General features: G+C 41.1%; 1 protein-coding gene across 2 annotated transcripts in view; it reads left to right on the top strand.

The window, feature by feature from the left end:
- MAP3K21 (mitogen-activated protein kinase kinase kinase 21) overlaps positions 1 to 20,614 on the top strand; it is a 59,788-nt gene that overhangs the window by 17,238 nt on the left and 21,936 nt on the right. For both annotated transcript variants that reach the window (XM_064487879.1, XM_064487881.1), the window contains exons 2-4: positions 315 to 495; positions 7,594 to 7,742; positions 8,562 to 8,737. In XM_064487879.1, coding sequence (XP_064343949.1) covers positions 315 to 495; positions 7,594 to 7,742; positions 8,562 to 8,737 — 506 coding nt within the window. The remainder of the gene's footprint in view (positions 1 to 314; positions 496 to 7,593; positions 7,743 to 8,561; positions 8,738 to 20,614) is intronic.

Raw genomic sequence — 20,614 nt, forward strand, 5'->3', positions numbered from 1 at the left:
GTGATAGGTCAGTGTTTCTTGCCCCTGGAAATCATTTATTTTCTCATAAAGAGAAACATTCATAAAGAGTGCTCAGCTGCATTGTGTCTGTGGGGTTTTTTTTTTTTTTTCTTTTTGAAACTTACAGCTTCAGGCACAAATGACCCACGAAAGGTTATGAAAAACATGATGTAAGTAAGATAAAAGGGTAAAATACAGGTTCATTCTCAGGACTCTGCCAGCGGCAGTGAAAATTGTGTCTTAAATGCGGAAGAATAGTTGTAGCTGAAAATGTATACAAATCTGAAAACATTCTGCCTTTGATTTGTCTTTAGTTCTGCTACTCGAGAAGATAGAGAATGATGACATGTGCAATAAAACGTTGAAGATCACAGATTTTGGCTTAGCGAGGGAGTGGCACAGGACCACCAGAATGAGTGCTGCGGGCACCTACGCCTGGATGGCCCCCGAAGTTATCAAGTCGTCTGTGTTTTCCAAGGGAAGCGACATCTGGAGGTGAGTGAGCACCATGCGTCTTGCTTTTGCAGACGTCCTCAGACGCTGGCTACTGTTTTTCCTTTGAATGAGTCCCCAAGTGCTCAGTACCTCTGAGCCTGGAGGAGGGTACAGACGGGCCCCAGTTTGTGATTGTTCGACATAACAATTTTTCGACGTTACAATGGTGGGAAAGCAGTGTGCACTCTGTAGAACCTGTCCTTGGGAGTTGGAATTTTGGTCTTTCCCAGGCTAGTGGCATGTGGTCCAAGCCTCTCCTGTGAGGCTGGGCAAGAGGCAGTGGCCTGCAAGCTCCCACTAAGCCAAGTGGTCACAAAGAAGAACGGCTGCTACACCTAGAATGAACCACTCTGTGCAGGCACCCATTCTGTTTTTCACTTTTGGTACAGGGTGCAGTAAACTGCATGAGATACTCAACAGTTTACTGCAAAGCAGGCTTTGTGTTAGATGCTTTTGTCCAGCCATAGGCTGGTGTAAGTGTTCTGAGCACTTTTAAGAAAGGCTGGGTGAATCTTTGGTAGCTTGGGTGTGTGAAATGCGTTTTCAGCTTCTTATGATATTTTTAGCTGACTGTGGATTTACCAGAAGTAACCTCGTTGAAAGTTGAAGGGGAGCCGTATGGGCCTTTTGGAAGAAGCTCCTATGGTTTTGATCAAGGCAGCTGTACTCACAGCAGAATGAGTAGCTTGAGATATTTGCTGTCATGTGACCTCTATGTGACAGGAGAGCCTTGTTAAATCTGAGGTTTAATTAAAATCGCCTATAATTGGAGTTTAACAGGAATGCCATTTTGTAAGGCCTGTCAGTAAATAAACGTAAATTGCACTTCGAGCAAAATTTTGGTTTCTCATGACTCACAGACAACGTGTTATCATAGAAGTTGCAGGAAAAAAATTCAGATCAGCTCCTCCATTTCAGAGGTTGCATCATCTGAAGATGAAAGCTTCCGGTCTGAGGATGGGGAGCCGGACCGAAATGGGGTCCCAAGTTATCTGGGTTTTTCCGTCCAGCTGTGACTCAGTAGGGAGTGAAGACACTGTCAACCACAGAACAACAAAGGAAAGTCACTCTGTTCATAGTTACAGACTCAGGAGCTTACTTGCCTTATTTAAGGCTCATAAAGTGCTGTGTGTCTAGTATTAAAATTCTAGGGATTTTTTCTGTTTTTTTCTGAACAGCTTTATTGAGATCTAATTCACATACCGTACAATTCACTCATTTAAACTGTACAGTTAAGTGGTTTTTAGCAGATTAGTGGATTTGTATACATATCTCACCACAACCAATTTTAGAACATTTTCATAATCCAGAAAAGGAAATGCTGCAGCCCAAAGCCATCACCCCCCTCACTCCATTCCTCCCAACCCAAGGCAATCACTGATCTGCATTTTGTGTCTCCAGACTTGCTTATTCTGGACATCTCATATAAATGGTCCTTTGTGCCTGGCTTTTTTCAGTTAGTATAATATTTTCAAGGTTCATGTTACAGGATGTGTCAGAATTTCATTCTTCTTTATTGTTGAATAATATTCCCTTGGGTGCGCAATACCACATTTTGTTTATCCATTTATTAGTTGATGGCATTTGGGTTGTTTCCACTTTTTGGCTATTCTGAATAATGCTGCTAAGAACATTTATGACAAAGTTTTTGTGGGGACTTAAGTTATTGGTTCTCCTGGGTACATACCTAGGAGTGAGGTTGCTGGGCCATATGGTGATTATATGGTTAATCATTTGAAGAAGTGCCAGACTGTTTCCACAGCAGCTGCACCAGTTTTCATTCCCACCAGCTTTGGATAAATACAGGCTTCTGGTTTCCCCACATTGTCACCAACACTTGTTGCTAGCTGACTTGTTCTGAGCCACTCTAGTGATTGTGAAGTGGTATCTCGTTGTGTTTAAGATTCCAGGTTTTGTTTTTTTTTAACATAAGAGAAAACTAGGACTGAGAGAGGAAATGTCACTTGCTAAGAATCCATATCTCCTAAGGGACAGAAGCACAATTTGAACCCAGGTATCTCTGACTTCCAAATTCATGATCAGCAAACACGGTTTTCCTTCTTTAAAAAAATTTTTTTTTAATTTTTATTGGAGTATAGTTGATTTACATAATTGTGTTAATTCCTGGTGTATAGTTGATTTACAATATTGTGTTAATTCCTGTGTATACACACACACACACACACACACACACACACTCTTTTTCATATTCTTTTCCATTATGGTTTATTACAGGATACTGAATACAGTTCCCTGTGCTGTACAGTAGGTTCTTGCTGTTTATCTGTTTTTTATATATAGTAGTTTGTATCTGAAAATCCCAAACTCCCAATTCATCCCTCCCCACCCTTTCCCCTTTGGTAACCACAAGTTTGTTTTCTATGTCTGTGGATCTGTCTCTGTTTTGTAAATAAGTTTATTTGTGTCATGTTTTAGATTCCACATGTAAGTGATACCATAGGATATTTGTCTTTTTCTGTCTGACCTACTTCACTAAGTATGATCATCTCTAGGTCCATCCATGTTGCTGCAAATGGCATGACTGCATTCTTTTTTATGGCTGAGTAGTGTGCTTTCCTCCTCTAATCATTGGATGCACCAGAAGTTCCTCTCAAATTCACACTTCTGGTGGCAGAGCCCCTGTTAGTTTAAGTTCTCCAAAATTCCTTTAAATGTAAAGCTTATCCTCTACATTTAAAATATAGTTGTTCTCTTTAGGATTTTTAAGATATTTGTCACCTGTGTCAGGGGGTTTATAGTGTCTTAGGGCCCTTTTGAAAAACACAGATGCTTCAGCCTCACCCTTTACTTAATGATTCAGACTCTGCTGGTGGAGCCAGAGCACATGTGTCCATAAAACATTAAGTGTTTTCTTTGATATAATTATGGTCATCTCTGACCATATAATGCCAAAACACTTAAGTGAAATAGGTGATTCTTTTAAGAATACTTCAAGACTCTCATACCTAACAAAATATATCATAAATCAGTTTTACATTTAAAATAATTACTTAAGACTATAACCATTCTGTTATGTGTGCCTTTTTAGTAGACTGTAATTATAAGCTACAGAAATGCTGCACAATCTCCATAAATGCTTTAGAGCAACCTCGTCTACTGTAAACATAGATGAGAATCAAGAAGTAAGAAAAAAAGAATTTCTAAAACCAGCCAAAACATGAGTCTTCAAGTCCAAACGCTCATGGAGAGGTCTTCTCTCAGAGTCGGTTAATTTCTATTTCTCAATTTTATAAGCTGGGTTGTCTGAAGTATCTAATCAGAAGAGGGGAGAGGGAGTGGTCCCACTTCTGGGTATGTATCTGGAGGGAACTCTAGTGCAAAAAGATACATGCACCCCAGTGTTCATAGCAGCACTATATACAATGGCCACAACATGGGGGCAGCCTGAGTGTGCATCGGCAGATGACTGCTTAGGGAAGTTGTGGTATGTTTATACAATGGCATACTACTCTGCCACAAAAAAGAATAAGATAATGCCATTTGTGGCAACATGGATGGACCTGGAGATTGTCATTCTGGGTGAGGTGGTCCAGAAGGAGAGGGGAAAATATCATATGGTATCACTCATATGTGGAATCTTAAAAAAAATAAAAGAAAAGAAAGAAAAGGACACTGAACTCATCTACAAAACAGAAACAGATTCGCAGACTTAGTAAACAATCTCATGGTTACTGGGGAAGGGGGGTGGGAGGGGATAAATTTGGGAGATTGATATTTACAACTGTTAGCCACTATATATAAAAATAGATTTTTAAAAAGTTTCTTCTGTATAGCACAGGGAACTATGCTCACTATCTTGTAATAACCTTTAATCGAAAAAATATGAAAACAAATGTATGTATGTATATATATGCAAGACTGGGAGATTGTGCTGTACACCAGAGACTGACACATTGTAACTGACTGTACTTCAATAAAAAAAAAAAAGAAGAAGAAGAGGGGAGAGGGGTGCTAAGCTAGTAATAGTAAAAAATGGCGGCTGAGAACAAAGTAGGTGACAGGAAGGAAAAAAAGACAAAATACCATGAAAAGGACCAGAAACTACTGACCTCCAGCGCCACCTAAATATGGATCCATATGTCCTATGGGTCTCCAGAAGGCATCAATGTATGAAAGCATACCAGAGTCCGAGTCTGTCAGGTGTGTAAGGCGGGGAAGGCCACCCTCTGAACTGCACAGACCTTTGCTCTAGAATCTCCTTTGATGACATTCCCGTAGAAGTAGCTTCACTAGAAACTTCGCTCTAGTCTGTGGTGCAGTGGACCAGTATACACACTGGTGTATTTAGTCATCATCCTCTCTCGGCCCCCTTCCTCTTTACCCGCTATTACACTGCAAGGTAACTGTGACAGATGTTGTCACTGGACTTTTACAGTGTCTCCTGCAATCACCCCAGTTTCACAGAGCAGGTCCCCAAGGCACCAAGAGGTGATGGCTGTAAACCTAGTGAGCGGTGGACTCTGGTCCCTGGCCTGAGGCCCAAGTTCCTGCTGCCACAGCCCTTAATCATTGGGCTGCTGTGTTCCCAGGAGAGGGCTTTTTATACTATATCCCACCCAGGTTTAGAGAGCAGCAAAATATGCATTATACTTTAGAATTCTAGTTGTCCCATCAAAAGAATTCAGGTTGTTTTTTTTCCACGTTGGTTTTTGCCAGAATACTCTCTGGGAAAATGACCTGTCCTGAGTCATTCATTCTCTGAAACTTCCGAGAGGCAAAGTTGTGTGGTTGTTACTGTTTGTTTCAATTTTGTTATTGGCTAATGAGAAGAGCAAAGAAGCGTCTTTGAATTTAGACAGTTTTCATTTATTCTAAGAACGTTTTGATTCCCTACACTGAGGTGATTTTTGTTGAGTTAAATTTACTTATTCTTGAAATTAAGAGTGTTATCTTTGCTGATGCATCATAATATAGATAATTTTCAAGAAACTGAGCAGATAGCCTTTGAAAAATACTGGCTTCAACTTAATTACTAATAGTTATAGCATTATATAACTCACAAGTACTGCATTATATAGTCCCATACATACATATATATATGTGTGTGTGTGTGTGTATATATATATATGTATATATATATATAAAATATATATATATATATATAAAAACTGTACTTTAAGATGGCAGAGCAGATACCACTTAAGTTTTATAGATGTTTCCAGATCAGCTTCAAGGCCAGGTGAATGGGGACAAAGCTAGCAACTAGTGATAGTCCCAAAGCTGAAACTCAGGTCTGCTGCCTGCACAGTGGTGCCCTGTTACTCCTCCTGCTGGAGGAGCCCCAGATTCGAAGACCTCAGGATGGAAACACTGGCTTAGGGCCCATAGATCATCAGCTGGAGGACCCCTGAGGCCCCTTTGAATGGGCACGTTCTGTTGTTTATACTTTCCTTTTCTGACGTTTTCAGTACGTAGTCTAGAGTCCAGCAGGCACTTGTGCAGAGGTCTATAAATGAAGTAATCACGTCCGGGATGACCTGCACCTGGACTCCAGAGGATTTCTTTGCAGGCCAGGTCTTCTTCGGAGATGGTTTTTTGTATGTGTGATGCTGTGAACCCCACACCTCTTAAGATCAGGAGATACTCAAATGAGACTTGGGAATCAATTCCAGGCCACGTGTAAATGACTTTTTGAGTATTATCCTGAGCTGTTCTGCCTTTCCTCCAGGCTCATTATTACCTTCTGTTTACTATCTTTAAAACTATGCTAAAATGTGATGTATCAGCCGCAAACATAAGAAATAAGCGGGGAGGAGGGTATAGCTCAAGTGGTAGAGCACGTGCTTAGCATTCACGAGGTCCTGGGTTCAATCCCTAGTACCTCCTCCAAAAATAAGTAAGTAAACCTAACTTCCCCCTTCCCCCCAAAAAGGGAAGAAATAAGAATTAAGTTGCTGCTTTAAATTTCAAACTTTTTTTTCCGTTAACTTAAAAGTTAATGAAGTTTTAAAAGATTAAGTAAATTGGACTGTATAGTGATGTTAGTAGAATTTAAAAATAGAGTAAATGTGACTGTTCCTTGTATGCCTATGTGCTTTAATTGAAAGTCAAGTGAGCATCTGGAGCAACTGATGTTTTAGGTGTTTCAAAAGGTAATCTGAATGCACTGTCTGTTTTGGGGAAGATGGAAGGAAACTACAGCGCTGACTGGTATTGTCTACGAGAGTAAATATATATAACGTACAAGACTTATTTCTCTGCTTCTCTGTATTGCCTTGAATTGGGGAGACTTAGAACCAGTGGTATGGATATGTGGTGAGATTTGATCCTTCAGCTACATTCAAAAAAATCATTTAGAAATCCTTCCACTGTGCGTTTTCTCGCTCTTGTTTGTAATTTCATTTGCTTCCGGAGATGTGAAGCGGCCGTGAACCTGCATCATGTTTGCTGGCACTCCGGAGAGCGTGGCAGCCGAGTTCTTGCTTTTTCATTCCCATTTCAGTACAGCTCCATCCATTACAAAAAAGAGGTGTTCCGTCCTGCCAGCCGGCACAGGGAGTCCCACGTGGCTTGCTCGTCCATTACTACGAGGCAGTGCATGGAAACATGAGTTTCACATCTCCCAAAATATAAAGGGAGAGGCAGGAAGATGAACAGTTTCAAAAACTATTTAAAAATGTCAGCATGGTTCGACGTCAGTCCTGCGGTGTGTGGCATGAGATTTCTGCGGGGCTGGAATCTTCAGGGTCCTGACAGTCCTCAAGAGCTTTTACCTAGGGCTGGGGAAAGCGAAATACAGACAAACGTCAGAACAGCCACATGACTCCTGGAGTGTGGCCTGGTTCTGGACCCCGTTTAACTCAGTCCTGTACTAACGGGTCCTAAGCGTTCCTGTTCGTTCAGCAGTTTTCATTCCTGTAATGAACACATCACCGATTTCCAGCAAGGAGTGCCTTGGCCCGTGTTTGGGATGTTAACTGGAAGAGCCCACGTCTCACGTTGGGGTAATGGTGCCGAGGGCTCATTTGGAAGAGAGGATTCTTATGAGGAGCTGGATGAAGGCACTGATACGTTTCTCCCCTAGTCATGTCATAAAAACAAGACCCCTTTTAACTGTATGAAAACGTTTCTTTCCAGCTACGGAGTGCTGCTGTGGGAACTGCTCACGGGAGAGGTCCCCTATCGGGGCATCGATGGTCTTGCCGTGGCTTACGGGGTGGCAGTCAACAAGCTCACTCTGCCCGTTCCTTCTACCTGCCCCGAGCCGTTTGCCAAGCTCATGAAAGGTATTTGGGCACCTCTGTGTTTGTGCGTCTGGAATGGGGAGGGAATTGCTCATTGGAACATCTGTATTTTTTTAACCAAAAGAGTAATTTCTGTGATACTCATTTTCAAGTGATTTTAAATACGTGATACTATTTTAAAAGTTAGAAACCATGTCTTTGATCTAAGATGCCAGGTAAATTTTTGATGAACCGAGTAACTTGAAAACAGCCCAGTTTAATAGTGACTCATTTATACAAAATTCAGTTAGATGGTAATAAATGTTTCATTAAATACACTAGGGGAGTTCAAAGGCACTCTTGAATTGGCTCCGTATGTGCTATTTTTAATTCTACCTAATGATCAAAAATGTTTTGCTGTCTTCACTGGCATGGTTTTTGACCCGACCTTATCTATTTCCATCTTTGTCTTTTAAAAATCGTTAACTAACTCTTTTTGTAAGCAGCAGTTACCTTACTTATTAGGCTGTTTCTCAGAACCTCTCTTGTGATTATAACATTTTAGTGACTTTGGTCTTCTTGGGTGGAGTTTTATAAAACTCTGTACCTGCAAGTCATCTGAGGAGGGCAACTCAGGAGACACAGTTCATGGTAAGACAGGGAAAACACGCGTCTACATATTAATGACAAATAATATAGACAATAGAATCCTTATCTGCTAGGAATTACTGTGCATGCTGCTGACATGGACACTGGGTAAAATAAAACTTTCAAAAATCATTATCAGTTCATTTTTAAAATCTTCAGCAGACACTGTCATTATGGGCTGATAATCTGAACTATGCCGAGAAATGGAATTAGTGTGACTCTTGTTTATTTTAGAATGCTGGCAACAAGACCCTCACATTCGCCCATCATTTGCCTTAATTCTTGAACAGTTGACTGCTATTGAAAGGGCAGTCATGACTGAGATGCCTCAAGAATCTTTTCATTCCATGCAAGATGACTGGAAGCTGGAAATTCAGCAAATGTTTGATGAGTTGAGAACAAAGGAAAAGGTGAGCAATATATAGTAATTGCATAATACACTCACACTTACGAAGATCATGGAAACTTGAGTCAAGAACCACTGCTAGCAGCGGCTACTCACCTGAGTCTGCCCACTGTCCCCTTGAGAGTGTCCTGTCACTTAATAAATCCTCGCTTTGCTTTCTTGAAAAAAAAACAAAAAACACAAAACAACAAAACAACAAAAAAAGAACCACTGTTAGCAGTATTTTAAAATATTCTCAGATGTCAATATTACATAGATTCTTTCCTTCCATTTAAAACAAAACAGAACAGAACTGCACTCAATATATACAATTAGAAAAGAATTAACCCTTTATTAGAGGAATTTTCAAATAAAAAGTTTTTGAAAAAGGAGAGGGAATGGCATTCTGAACTTTTCTATGCATTGACTAGCTTCAGTGATTTTCAGTATTTTGTCATTTTGTTCATCTCTTTTTCCTATTATCATTTTTTTTAACTGGGGTATTTTAAGTTAAAACCTAGACTCTTGTCATTTTACCTTTAAATGCTTCCATATGCATCTCTAACTGGGAAGAATTTTTAAACTGTCTTTCTTGCCATATATTATCTTTAAAAAATAACAGTAGTTCCCTGATACCATGTAATACTCCAGACAGAAATGTCATAGTTTGTCTCAAAGATGTCTTCTTACAGATGGTTGGTGCAAATCAGAATTTTTTTAGTTACGTCTTTTAAAGCCTCTTTTACAGTCTTCCCATCACCTCCTTTCATCTCCAAAGCACTGCTTTCTTGGAGAAACTGGGAAAATGTGTGATTTCAGAACGTTCTAATATGATGAGTGAAACTCTGGTTGGTTTATATGTTTTAGGAAGAAGAAAAGTAATAAACCTAAGTGTTAAAAGTGCTGAAGCTGCACATATATTGCCACATACAAAGTGAAGTATGAAAAGTAGAAACACACCTAGCTGGGAGGCAGACGGCCTGGGAAGCGAGCTCAGTCAGCGCGGTCTGTCTCCTGTGACTGGTGACAGCTGACTGCCGGCGGGCACTGAAGAACTCCAAGTTCAAGGCACAGCCCTGTGCTTCAGTGGCAGGACTTACTTTTTAAAAGATGTTCTTGTAATACTTGAGCATCTTGATGAGTCAAGGTTCATTCCAGTTGCCTGAGGTGTATAATTGTTCAGTAGGTTAAATTCTTTTCTTGTGCAATAACCGTCTGGGCTAAAATACCACATTGCAAGTTATCGATAGCCCTGATAAGGCCAGATCATTGTCCAGGAAGGAATTTTTATGCCTCCTGTATTTATGATTCTAAAATAGTAGGCTTCTTTCTAAGTAGGCGATAATGCTTTGCTAAATGAGAAAGCCCGTTGGCTGATCCCCGTGTGTGGCACCAAACCTCGGGGTCATGCGGCAGCTGAGAGTCGTCCTGCCAGGGTGAAGTTACTATAGTGCGGCTCCACACTGAGTCTCTAGACTTTCGCATCAACCATAATACCAGAGACCAACAGCCAACCCAAGGGCAGAGCAAAGGGCAAAAGAGGGGGTGAAAAGTTGTGGTTTGAGTATATATGTGTAAACATCCCTGAGCTCGCGTTTATGAGGCTGTGCAGGAAGCCGGGATGTCACATACCCACCTTCTGTCCCCGTAAGTGGCGTACTTATACCGCGGTCATGCTGACCTGGGAGTTAATACAGGTATGTCATAGGGACTCCTGTTCCTTATTTTTTAACCCTATTTTTTAAGTGTTAGCTATGACAAGGATTATTGTATGTTGATTTTTTTAACGGAGGTACTGGGGATTGAACCCACACGCTAAGCACACACTCTGCCACTGAGCTGTCCCCCACCTCACCCCCATTTTCCTTATTAATTTCCTCTGTTCTTCCATATCTAGCCTCACTTTGCCCCCAACCGTACTGAATACTCCCCCAAAGGGCAAATTATTTTCTAGGGAAAAAATACAATTTAAAAGCGCATCTGTGGGGAAAATGTTATGAGTTGCAATGTTACAGTTGCCTTCCAGCAAACATAGGGCGTGTCTGCTGTGTGCTTGGAAGAGGCTTAGAGCCCTGGGGCACACGAGGGGTGTGGCAGTCTGTGTCCTGGCAGGGTCCCTGGGCTTGAATGCCCGGCCAGGGGTTTGAAGCTTGTTGACAAATTTCAAAGAGGGGCTTGAGGCACTGTGTTGGCAACACTTCCCAGCCCGCCGTTGCAATCAGAACCTCCTCCTCACTCCCCCTCTGCCTCTCCCATTCTGCTTCCGTGGTGTGGTAATGAGGTGACTGTTCTCTTAGATGCCCAGTCCCAAAGGTCTTGAAGATGTGGTCTCCTCTGTGACAAAGACCATCGGTGGTAATTCACTCCCCTAATCCCTGTTGTCCTCACTTGTCACCTGCAGGACAGGCAGCCTCCCACCTGGTTGCTCCGCCTCCAGCCTCGTCCCCTAGCTGATTGCTGCGCCGCCACCCGTGACTTTTCCCAAGTGCAAAGCAGACCAACCACACTTCAGTGGCCAGTTCCTTTTCCTTATTTTTTAAAAACTCTTTCTTTTTTTATATGTTAGCAATGGCAAGGATTATTATGGAGGTACCGGGGATTGAACCCAGGACCTCGCACACGCTAAGCATGCGCTCTACCACTGAGCTATCCCTCCTGCCCCCGTTTTCCTTAACTTCCTCTGTCCTTCCATATCTAGCCTCACTTTGACCTCAGCCATACTGAATTCCTCCAAGTTCCTCTAATGCCATGCTCCTGACTTCTGGCCTTTGTGTCCTTCCTGTCCCCTCCCTGACTTTACACCCTCCCCACGATGGCTGCTTCGTCACGCTTGGGTCTTCAGAGCTCCCTTCCCTGACTCCATTCCACCACATGAACCGTGCACGTCCCTCGTCACGGCTGCACTAGGTCCTACTTTCTCAGGAGCTGCTTGTTTATGTGTGCACTGCCTTTTCTGCTGGGTAAGTTCAGGAGCTACACTGTTTCATTCTTGGTCATTTTCATCCACAGCATCAAACAAGGAACTTGGCACATGATATACATTCGATAAGTACATTAAATAAACCTAAGTAAAGTGTCTTAACATGTTCCTGATAGGTATTTTAATGGATGAGAGATATTAGCAATTATTATTAATTATATTTTCAAGTGAAATTTTTACATTTTATATATTACATTTTATATTATTATTATATTTTAACACTTACTATTATTTTAACACTTATTAATATTTTTCAAGTGAAAAAGGCATTTAAAAGTGTATAAATGCCATGAATCCCATTTTAAATCTTAGGCTATAAAATAGGCATAATACTCAGCGGTTTAACTTCTGGGTTATATATTCTTGAGAAACTCTCATGCATATGCACCAAGGAAATTCAGGTTATTCACTTAAATGTTGTTAGTAATAGTGAAAAACTGAGAACAACCCCAATATCCATTAATAGAGGACTAGGTGCCCAAACTATTGTGTATTCAGACAGTGGAAACCTGTACAGTACTGAAAATGAGTGAATTCTAGACGTAAGTTTCAACATGAGTAAGTCTATAATATAATATTGGGCAGAAAAAGCGGTTGCAGAAGGATAGTTACATTGTATAGATTTATAAAAAGACTGAAAGTATAGACAGGAAAATGGATACAAACCAACTTAGGAAGAGGGAGGGATAAGATAAGATATGATGCACATTGGACTTTTTACCAGATCTGAAACAGATGTGGTAAAAATTTAGCATCTGTTAAATATTGATAGAAAGTACATGGGTGTTTGCTATTCTAATTATAGTATCTTTTAAATATTTCATAATTTTAAGTAATTAAAAATAAAAGTTAGAAATGTGTGAGCTGCAAAGACCCTTTCTTTCTTCCCTTTCTTCTCTCTTTCTCTTTCTTTCTTTCTTTCTTTCTTTCTTTCTTTCTTTCTTTTCTTTCTTTCTTTCTTTCTTTCTTTCTTTCTTTCTTTCTTTCTTTCTTCTCTTTCTTTCTTCTTTCTCCTTTTTCTTTCTTTCTTCTCTTTCTCTTTCTTCTCTTTCTTTCTTCTCTTTCTTTCTTTCTTCTCTTTCTTCTCTTTCTTTTTTTCTCTTTCTTTCTTTCCTGTTTCTTTTTTTGGTAAGTCATTTTTTTTCAAATAGTAGATTTATAGGTAATCCACTCTCCTCCTTAGTATTTTGTGAGTTTAAAAATTCAAAACAGGCAAATGCAGCCCTTTGACCCTGCCACCATTAATAAGTACAGAGAACTCATACACTAAGGAATAGCAGTCTCGTTTGCCTCTGTTCAGATCATATCTGCAGCATCACGTTTGATTGTGGGCACCATGTTTTAAAGAGCTTCCCAAGGTGGGTGGCCAGGAGGGTAGGAGAGGAGCCTGGAAATCTGAGTGGACAGAGAAGAGAAATGGGCACAGAAGGGGTGGGGTGCAGAGGCTGTCCTCAGATGCTGGAAGAACTTTGGAGCAGACGAGGGAGAAAATAGGTTCCAGAGTTCAGAAGCAGGACCTCTCGGGTGTGTGCCCAGGGATTAAAATCTGGTCTTTCTAGCTCTTGGAGCTGGGCAGTGGTGCAGTAGACTCCTGCCACAGCTGCTCTGCTTCCTTCCCCTGGGCATTCAGGCTGTCACTATGGGATTCTGAAAACCTCTGACAGACTCCCCCGCTTTTATATTAAGTCTTTTGTTTTGCTTATGGTTTCCTTTGCTGTGCAAAAGCTTGTAAGTTTAATTAGATTCCATTTGTTTATTCTTGCTTTTATTTCTATTGCTTGGATAGACTGCCCTAGGAGAACATTGCTGAGATGTATGTCAGATAATGTTTTACCAATGTTTTCTTCTAGGAGATTTATTGTATCTTGTCTTATGTTTAAGTCTTTGATCCATTTTGAGTTTATTTTTGTGTATGGTGTACGGAGTGTTCTAGCTTCATTGATTTACATGCTGCTGTCCAGTGTTCCCAACACCATTTGCTGAAGAGACTGTCTTTATTCCATTGTATGTTCTTGCCTCCTTTATCGAAGATTAGTTGATCAAAAGTTTGTGGGTTCATTTCTGGGCTCTCTATTCTGTTCCATTGGTCCGTAGGTCTGTTTTTGTACCCATACCATGCTGTTTTGATTACTGTATATTAAGTCTTTAGTGGAATGCCAACATCTCCAGCAGTCTACTAGGGTGGTGAGTGGTTCAAGGACTTGAGCTGGACATTCTGGTTGGAACTGGGGCTCTGCCATTTGCTGACGGAAGACTGACTTCCCAGTGCCTCCTCGTCATGGGGTGTCACAGTGACGCTGTCTCCCCCCCTCCAGGTGGTGCGAGGCTGACGTGAGTGAAGTGCCCCAAGTGCTCAGAGCATGAGTGCTGCTTAGAAAGTGCTAGTAAGTGTGACACGTTAGCCTCAGAACAACAAGGTGGTGGCTTTGACTGAAGCCGGGGCCGGTTCCTGGCAGCCCCGCCACCCCATCCCCAGCCCGGGCGTTTGGGAAACGGGGCTCTGAGCAGTCATCCAGAAGATGGCTGCGCGGATTACTTCTGAAATCCTGCAATTCTTTGAAGAACTACTATCAGTGATATTATATTAATATTTTTTTAGAAACCTTAAGACATTTTATTGACTTAAAATGACAGAGGAAAGAGTCTGATTTTTTTTTTCACATTTCCCCAAATTGTTTTCCAGAATTCTAAAATTAGATGTTTAAGAGCAAAAATTAAGGGAAAAAAAACAACCATTTTGGGGAACAGGAGAGGTCTTGGAGGAAAAATAAAAACTGAAATCACAGAATTTAAAATTTGGAGGTGATATTATTAATAACTAATTATTATTTTAAACTCTTATTGTTAATTATTGATAATTATTCATGAAACTTCAGGATAGAGGCATATCCAATGAGTTAATTCTTGTTATATGTGATGTAAACATCAAAAGTCATGCTTTAAGAATGGACGTCTCCTCTTTCTGCATTTTAAGGTCTTATAAGGTAGTTTCTCTGTTGTTCTTTGGATTCGTTTTTGAGCTATCTGGTGTTGTATCTTTACTTTTTCTCTTTCTATGCTTTTTTTGCAGTGCTGCTTGAAATACAGCATTTATGGTATCTTGTGAACCTTTGATTTACAACTAAAGAATATATACTTTTTTTTTTTTTTTTTTTTTTTTTTGCTCAAAGGTTTCTAACTGCATATTTTTTGATGGAGTCAGAAGCACAGTATACGTGCTGTATCTCCCTTTCTTGTTCACTGATTACTTAAGGTAGGAGGCGTCAGACTTGGGATTAATGGTCAGTAACTTGGCCGTGCTCTGTGTTATTCAGGAAACTGTAGCCTCCATGGATACCGGTTCCTCCCCAAATTCCTGGTTTCTTATCTCTGTGTGTCTGTCTCGGTGCGGTGGGTGCGTGCACCTGTCTTTGAACCGCTATGTGAAGGCATGTCACTGTTAATGATTCACATCGCTGCCAGGAATTTGGGTTTCCCATTACTAGGATGTCCTGTGCCAAGCAATTAAACAATTGTTCTGCTTAGTAATCTGAGCAACCCAAAGCATTTGTGTGTGTGTGTGTGCTTCATAATTTCAAAGTATTCAAAGGGATTCTAACACCCTAGACATTTTTTTTCTTCTACTCTTGAATGCTTTAAAATTCATTCAGAAGGAAGAATACTTCGGCTCTTTTCTCTTTGATCTTATTTTTTCCTCTTATGAAGTCTTAGGCAAGTGATTTTTTTTTTTTTTTTAATTTCTAAAGTCACTACAAGGGGATTCGCAGTTTAGTTTGGGACCTGGAATTAAAAATGTGTTTCTTATTTGGTAACACAAAGAGCATAATTGAATTTGCAGCCCTTATCTCTTCCTCATGCCTTTTCATTTCACAATAAATAGCTAATTAGATTGTTAACAACACCACTGAAAACTAATATCTTCACAAAAGGGCAGACAGTAATGATTAGAAATTAGAAGTTGACTGGAAATGATCCCCTACCCCCAAATATACTACAGTAAAGTCTCTAATTTGAACAACTGGTTGGAGAGAACCACCAGTTAAATAATGGCTTCCAGAATTTTTTTTTTAAAGGTAACATTTTCTTCCCTTTTTTTTCAAGTGATAAATAGTACTCTATTTTTTGTTTGTTTGTTTTGCAGAGGGAGGTCATTCGGTTTACTTATTTATTTATTTAATGGAGGTACTGGGGATTGAACCCAGGACCTCATGCATGCTAGGCACATGCTCTACCACTGAGCTATATACCCTCCCACTCTCAGGTAATAAATAGTAATTTATACCTGGCACAATGTGATGAGGAAATACTGGTCTCCTGTATAAAAACCAGCAGATACATATTAACAAAAGTGATTTGACAATCAGTTGGTCTTAAGCAAATCATTTCTCCTGCAATTTTGTTTATGAAGTTTGTTTAGAAAAAATAAATCTAAGGACTGTTTCAGTGAATTCGGTCCACTTTGGTAGAATTACTGTAGTTCAGAATTTGTTGGATTGGAATAAATAATCCTTTCTTTAGAGCTCCCTTTCCTTTCTTAATATTATCATATTTATTTGTGGGATGATGGTCTTCCGTACTTATTTTGCTTTGTGTTTATAATTAGACTGACAGATGCCCAATTACTTTTCGTGCCCGTCTGTATAAAGTCCAAGGGATTAGCAGACTGAGTCGGCGTCTCAGTCCTGTGGTTCAGCACTAGTTTCTTTCATGAGTCTCCACTTTACAGCGTTTCTCTGTGCATCAGTACTTCCGAGGTGGGCCAGTGTGAAATGTGGGCTGCTTATGTAAAGTGTGCACACTGCTCGTAGCTCTCAAAGCTCACAGCCCAAAGCTCCACCTGAGAAGGCGGGATTTCTCACAGAGTTTTGTTGTTAGGTTATTTTAAGATAAAGTTTGTCTGGAGCAAGGCGAATAAAAGTTTGCAGATGCCTCATTTTCTATGTGAGTGCTTGATTTAGTAGCAGGGTAATCTGGAAGAGAAAATGGTTTAGCACGAAAAGGAATATTTATGTCCCTGATAAAGAACAGAACACTTTATAGAGATGCAATAAGAATGGGGATGTGATTTATAAACTGTTGAGTTCTCAGTTTTGCTACTGAATAATTTTTTCTGATAGGAATGAGTATTTTTTTAATAGCTGCTATTTATATGCTTTATGTTTTTTATTGAAGTGTAGTCAGTTCACAATGTTGTGTTAATTTCTGGTGTATAGCATTGTGATTCAGTTGTACATATATATATGTATTCCTTTTCATATTCTTTTTCATTATAGACCATTAAAAGGTATTAAATGTGGTTCCCTATGCTATACAGTAGGTCCTTGCTGTTTATCTGTTTTATGTATAGTAGTTAGTATAAGAGTATACTTTTTTTTGCATTTTTTTATTGAGTAATAGTCATTTTACAATGTTATGTCAAATTCTAGTGTAGAGCACAATTTTTCAGTTATACATGAACATATATATATTCATTGTCATATTTTTTTTTTGCTATGAGCTATCACAAGATCTTATATATATTTCCCTGTGCTGTACAGTATAATCTTGTTTATCTATTCTACATTTTAAAATCCCTGTCTGTCCCTTCCCACCCCCTTGGCAACCACAAGTTTGTATTCTATGTCTATGAATCTGTTTCTGTTTTGTATTTATGTTTTGTTTTGTTTTGTTTTTAGATTCCTCATATGAGCGATCTCATATGGTATTTTTCTCTTTCTGGCTTACTTCGCCTAGAATGACATTCTCCAGGAACATCCATGTTGCTGCAAATGGCGTTATGTTGTCTGAATAGTATTCCATCATATAAATATACCACATCTTCTTTATTCAGTCATCTGTTGATGGGCATCTAGGCTGCTTCTATGTCTTGGCTATTGTAAATAGTGCTGCTGTGAACATTGGGGTGCAGGTGTCATTTTGAAGTAGGGTTCCTTCTGGATATATGCCCAGGAGCGGGATTCCTGGGTCATATGGTAAGTCTATTCCTAGTCTTTTGAGGAATCTCCATACCGTTTTCACAGTGGCTTTCCTTGCTTCCCTCTCCCACTCTTAATGATTTAGATGTCTTCTTTTACAATTTTGTGTTTATTCTTTTTGTAATTCATGGCAGTTATCTCCTTTCCAGTTATGAGTTTCTCATTTTTGTAGCATCCTGCTTCTTTTCTATTTAAAGTAGACCTGTGACTATTTCTTTTAGCATGGGTTTAGTGTTGCTAAACTCTTTTAGTTTTTGCTTGTCTGTGAAGTTCTTTGTCTCTTCTTCTATTCTAAAGGATAGCCTTGCTGGATAGCGTACCCTAGGCTGCATCTTTTTTTCTTTCAGGACTTTGAATATACCTTGCCACTCCCTTCTGGCCTGTAGTGTTTGTGTAGAGAAATCAACTGAGAGCCTTATGGGGGGTTCCCTTGTAACTCACTCTTTGTTTTTCTCGTGCTGCCTTTAGGATCATTTCTTTATCCTTGACTGTGGCCATCTTGATTATGATATGTCTTGGTGTGGGTCTGTTTGGGTTCTTCCTGTTTGGGACCCTCTGAGCCTCCTGTACTTGGATATCTGATTCCTTTAGGTTTGGGAAGTTTTCAGTCATGATTTCTTCAAATACCTTTTCAATCCCCTTTGTTCTTTCTTCCCCTTCTGGAACCCCTATTATGCGTAGATTGGCACACTTTATATTATCCCTTTGGTCCCTTATATTGTTTTCATTGTTTTTTATTTGTTTTTCTCTCAGCTGTTCTGATTGGGTGCTTTCTGTTGTCCTGTCTTCTAGGTCACTTATTCGTTCCTCTGCATTATCTAGCCTGCTTTGCACAGCCTTTAGGTCAGCTCTCATCTCAGCAAATGAGTTTACTAATTCTACTTGGTTCTTCTTTATAGCTTCTATTTCATTTTTGACATATTTTGTATCTCTAAACACTATTTCTTTTAGTTCTTTCAGTACTTTGATCACTCCTTTTTGAAATCTTGATCTAGTAGGCCATCAATGCCTATTTCCTTGATCGTGCTTTCAGGGGATTTCTCTTGATCTTTTAATTGGGAGTGGTTCCTCTGCTTCTTCATATTGCTCATATCTCTCTGGCACTGTGGCTTAAGGAGTATCAGTTATCTAGTTGTCCTGGAGACGGTGTGCTCTTAATGATTTTATCGAGAGGCCTTTCTGTCTTCGTCCTGTTTTGGAAGCTCAGCTTGCTGTTTCCAGAGGCCCTCTGTTGGCACCCTCCCAGTCTATGCTGCTTCCAGTGGCTGTCGGCTAGCAGATCACGCCCCTTCCCAGCACTGGGTCAGGTGCTGAGCTCTTACCCAGTGGGCGGACGGGTCACTCCCCGTCCTGATGCTGCAGTCAGATGCTGCGCTCAGGGGAGGCAAGTGGGCGGATCGCGCGCCCTCCCAGCACTGCGGTCAGGTGCTGCGTTCCTGCCAGGAAGGTGAGTGGCCGCCTGCCCTTTTCCTGGCGGCGGTCACTCCGCTGCTCTGTGCAGCTGCCCACTCCTCCTTAGGTCAGAGTTTCAAAGGTGGGCTCAGGGAAGACCGCAGAACAGCCCTGCCCCTGCTCCATGCCAAATCTCAGCTCTTTGTTTGTGTTGGCGGCACGAGTTCTCTGAGGTGCCAGGGCAGAAAGATCCTACCTGCCTCGGGCTGTAAACAAGTCTCAGTCCTGCCTAGGAGGTTGGGGCGCCCCCAGGTGTGGATTCAGGGCCCGGCCCCGCCCCCGCCTGGACACTGCGCACAGGGAGAGGTGGCGGCTGTGGCTGCGCCCCACCTCTCTTCTCAGAGAAGCACCAGTAATGGCGGCGCAGGTCTGAGGAGACAAAGGCTATGGCGCCCCTCCCCCCAGGGCACACCAGCCGTGTTGCTTTGCTTTTTTCGCAATTTATGGGGGACCGAGGTTGTTCTGCTCTGTATCCCTTCCCAGCCACGGTGCGCAGCCCCCTGCTGTCCCCCGGGGCCGCCTCAGCACAGCCGCCCCCGTCCTCCGCCCGGCTTGGGCCACCTGTCCCGGCCCCAGCTGCCGGCCCGCGTCTCGGGCTGGGTATCACGGGGACCCTTTGTGCCCGTTTAACTCAGTTCTATCAGTCAAGGGGTGCTCAGGGCAGATCTGAGCCTCGGCGGCTCCCCCTCCGTCCCGCTGGCCTCTCCATTGGAGAGGGGGGACCCAGCGAACGAGCGCCAGGCCTCCTTTGCCACTCCCTCCCCGCGGGACCAGTCCTTCCCGGTTTTGCTTTTTCTTCTTTCTTTTTTCCTTTTCTCCTACCAGATTTTGGGCGTCTTTGTCTTTCAAAGAGGGCAATGTCCTGTCGGAGTTCAGCAGGTGCTCTGGTTGGCTGAGTGGGTCCGTAGATGTGAGTTTGGGTGTATTTGTGGTAGAGGGTGAGCTACGTGCGTCCTTCTACTCCGCCATCTTGCTTCTCCCCCCAAGTGTATTCTTTAGTTCAAGATTTTCTCTTTCTCAGAAGTTCAAAACCAAGAGGAAGTTACATTTTAATCAGTGTCATGACCAAGGGACTTTTATTAGTTAATTCGTGGTATCTGTGTATAAAGTGACAGTTTCCATCCATCCACAGGATCCTGAAAGTTCTTGGTGTACTGAAATCTGTTTTCTGTTGGCTTATAATTTTAGAGATGTCACATTTCCATGACGCATTTGCTGTAGTTTCCCCCTTAATCTCTCCACCAAGATGTTTTAATTCTCTAAGCAAGTTCTTAAATACCCTAAGGAAGCCCAAAGTAAAGAAGTCTGAACTTCAGAATTTCAATTCATCAAATTTTTTTAACCTTTTGGCTGCTTTTTTTTCTTTTTTTTTTTTTTTTTTGAAGAGTGATTTGTTTATTTATTGGGTTTTGTGGGGGGAGGTAAATTAGGTTTATTTATTTCTTTATTATTAGAGGAGGTACTGGGGATTGAACCCAGGACCTCGTGCTTGCTA

The sequence above is a fragment of the Camelus dromedarius genome, chromosome 8 (genome assembly GCF_036321535.1).
Source record: "Camelus dromedarius isolate mCamDro1 chromosome 8, mCamDro1.pat, whole genome shotgun sequence".
Classification (NCBI taxonomy): Eukaryota; Metazoa; Chordata; class Mammalia; order Artiodactyla; family Camelidae; genus Camelus; species Camelus dromedarius.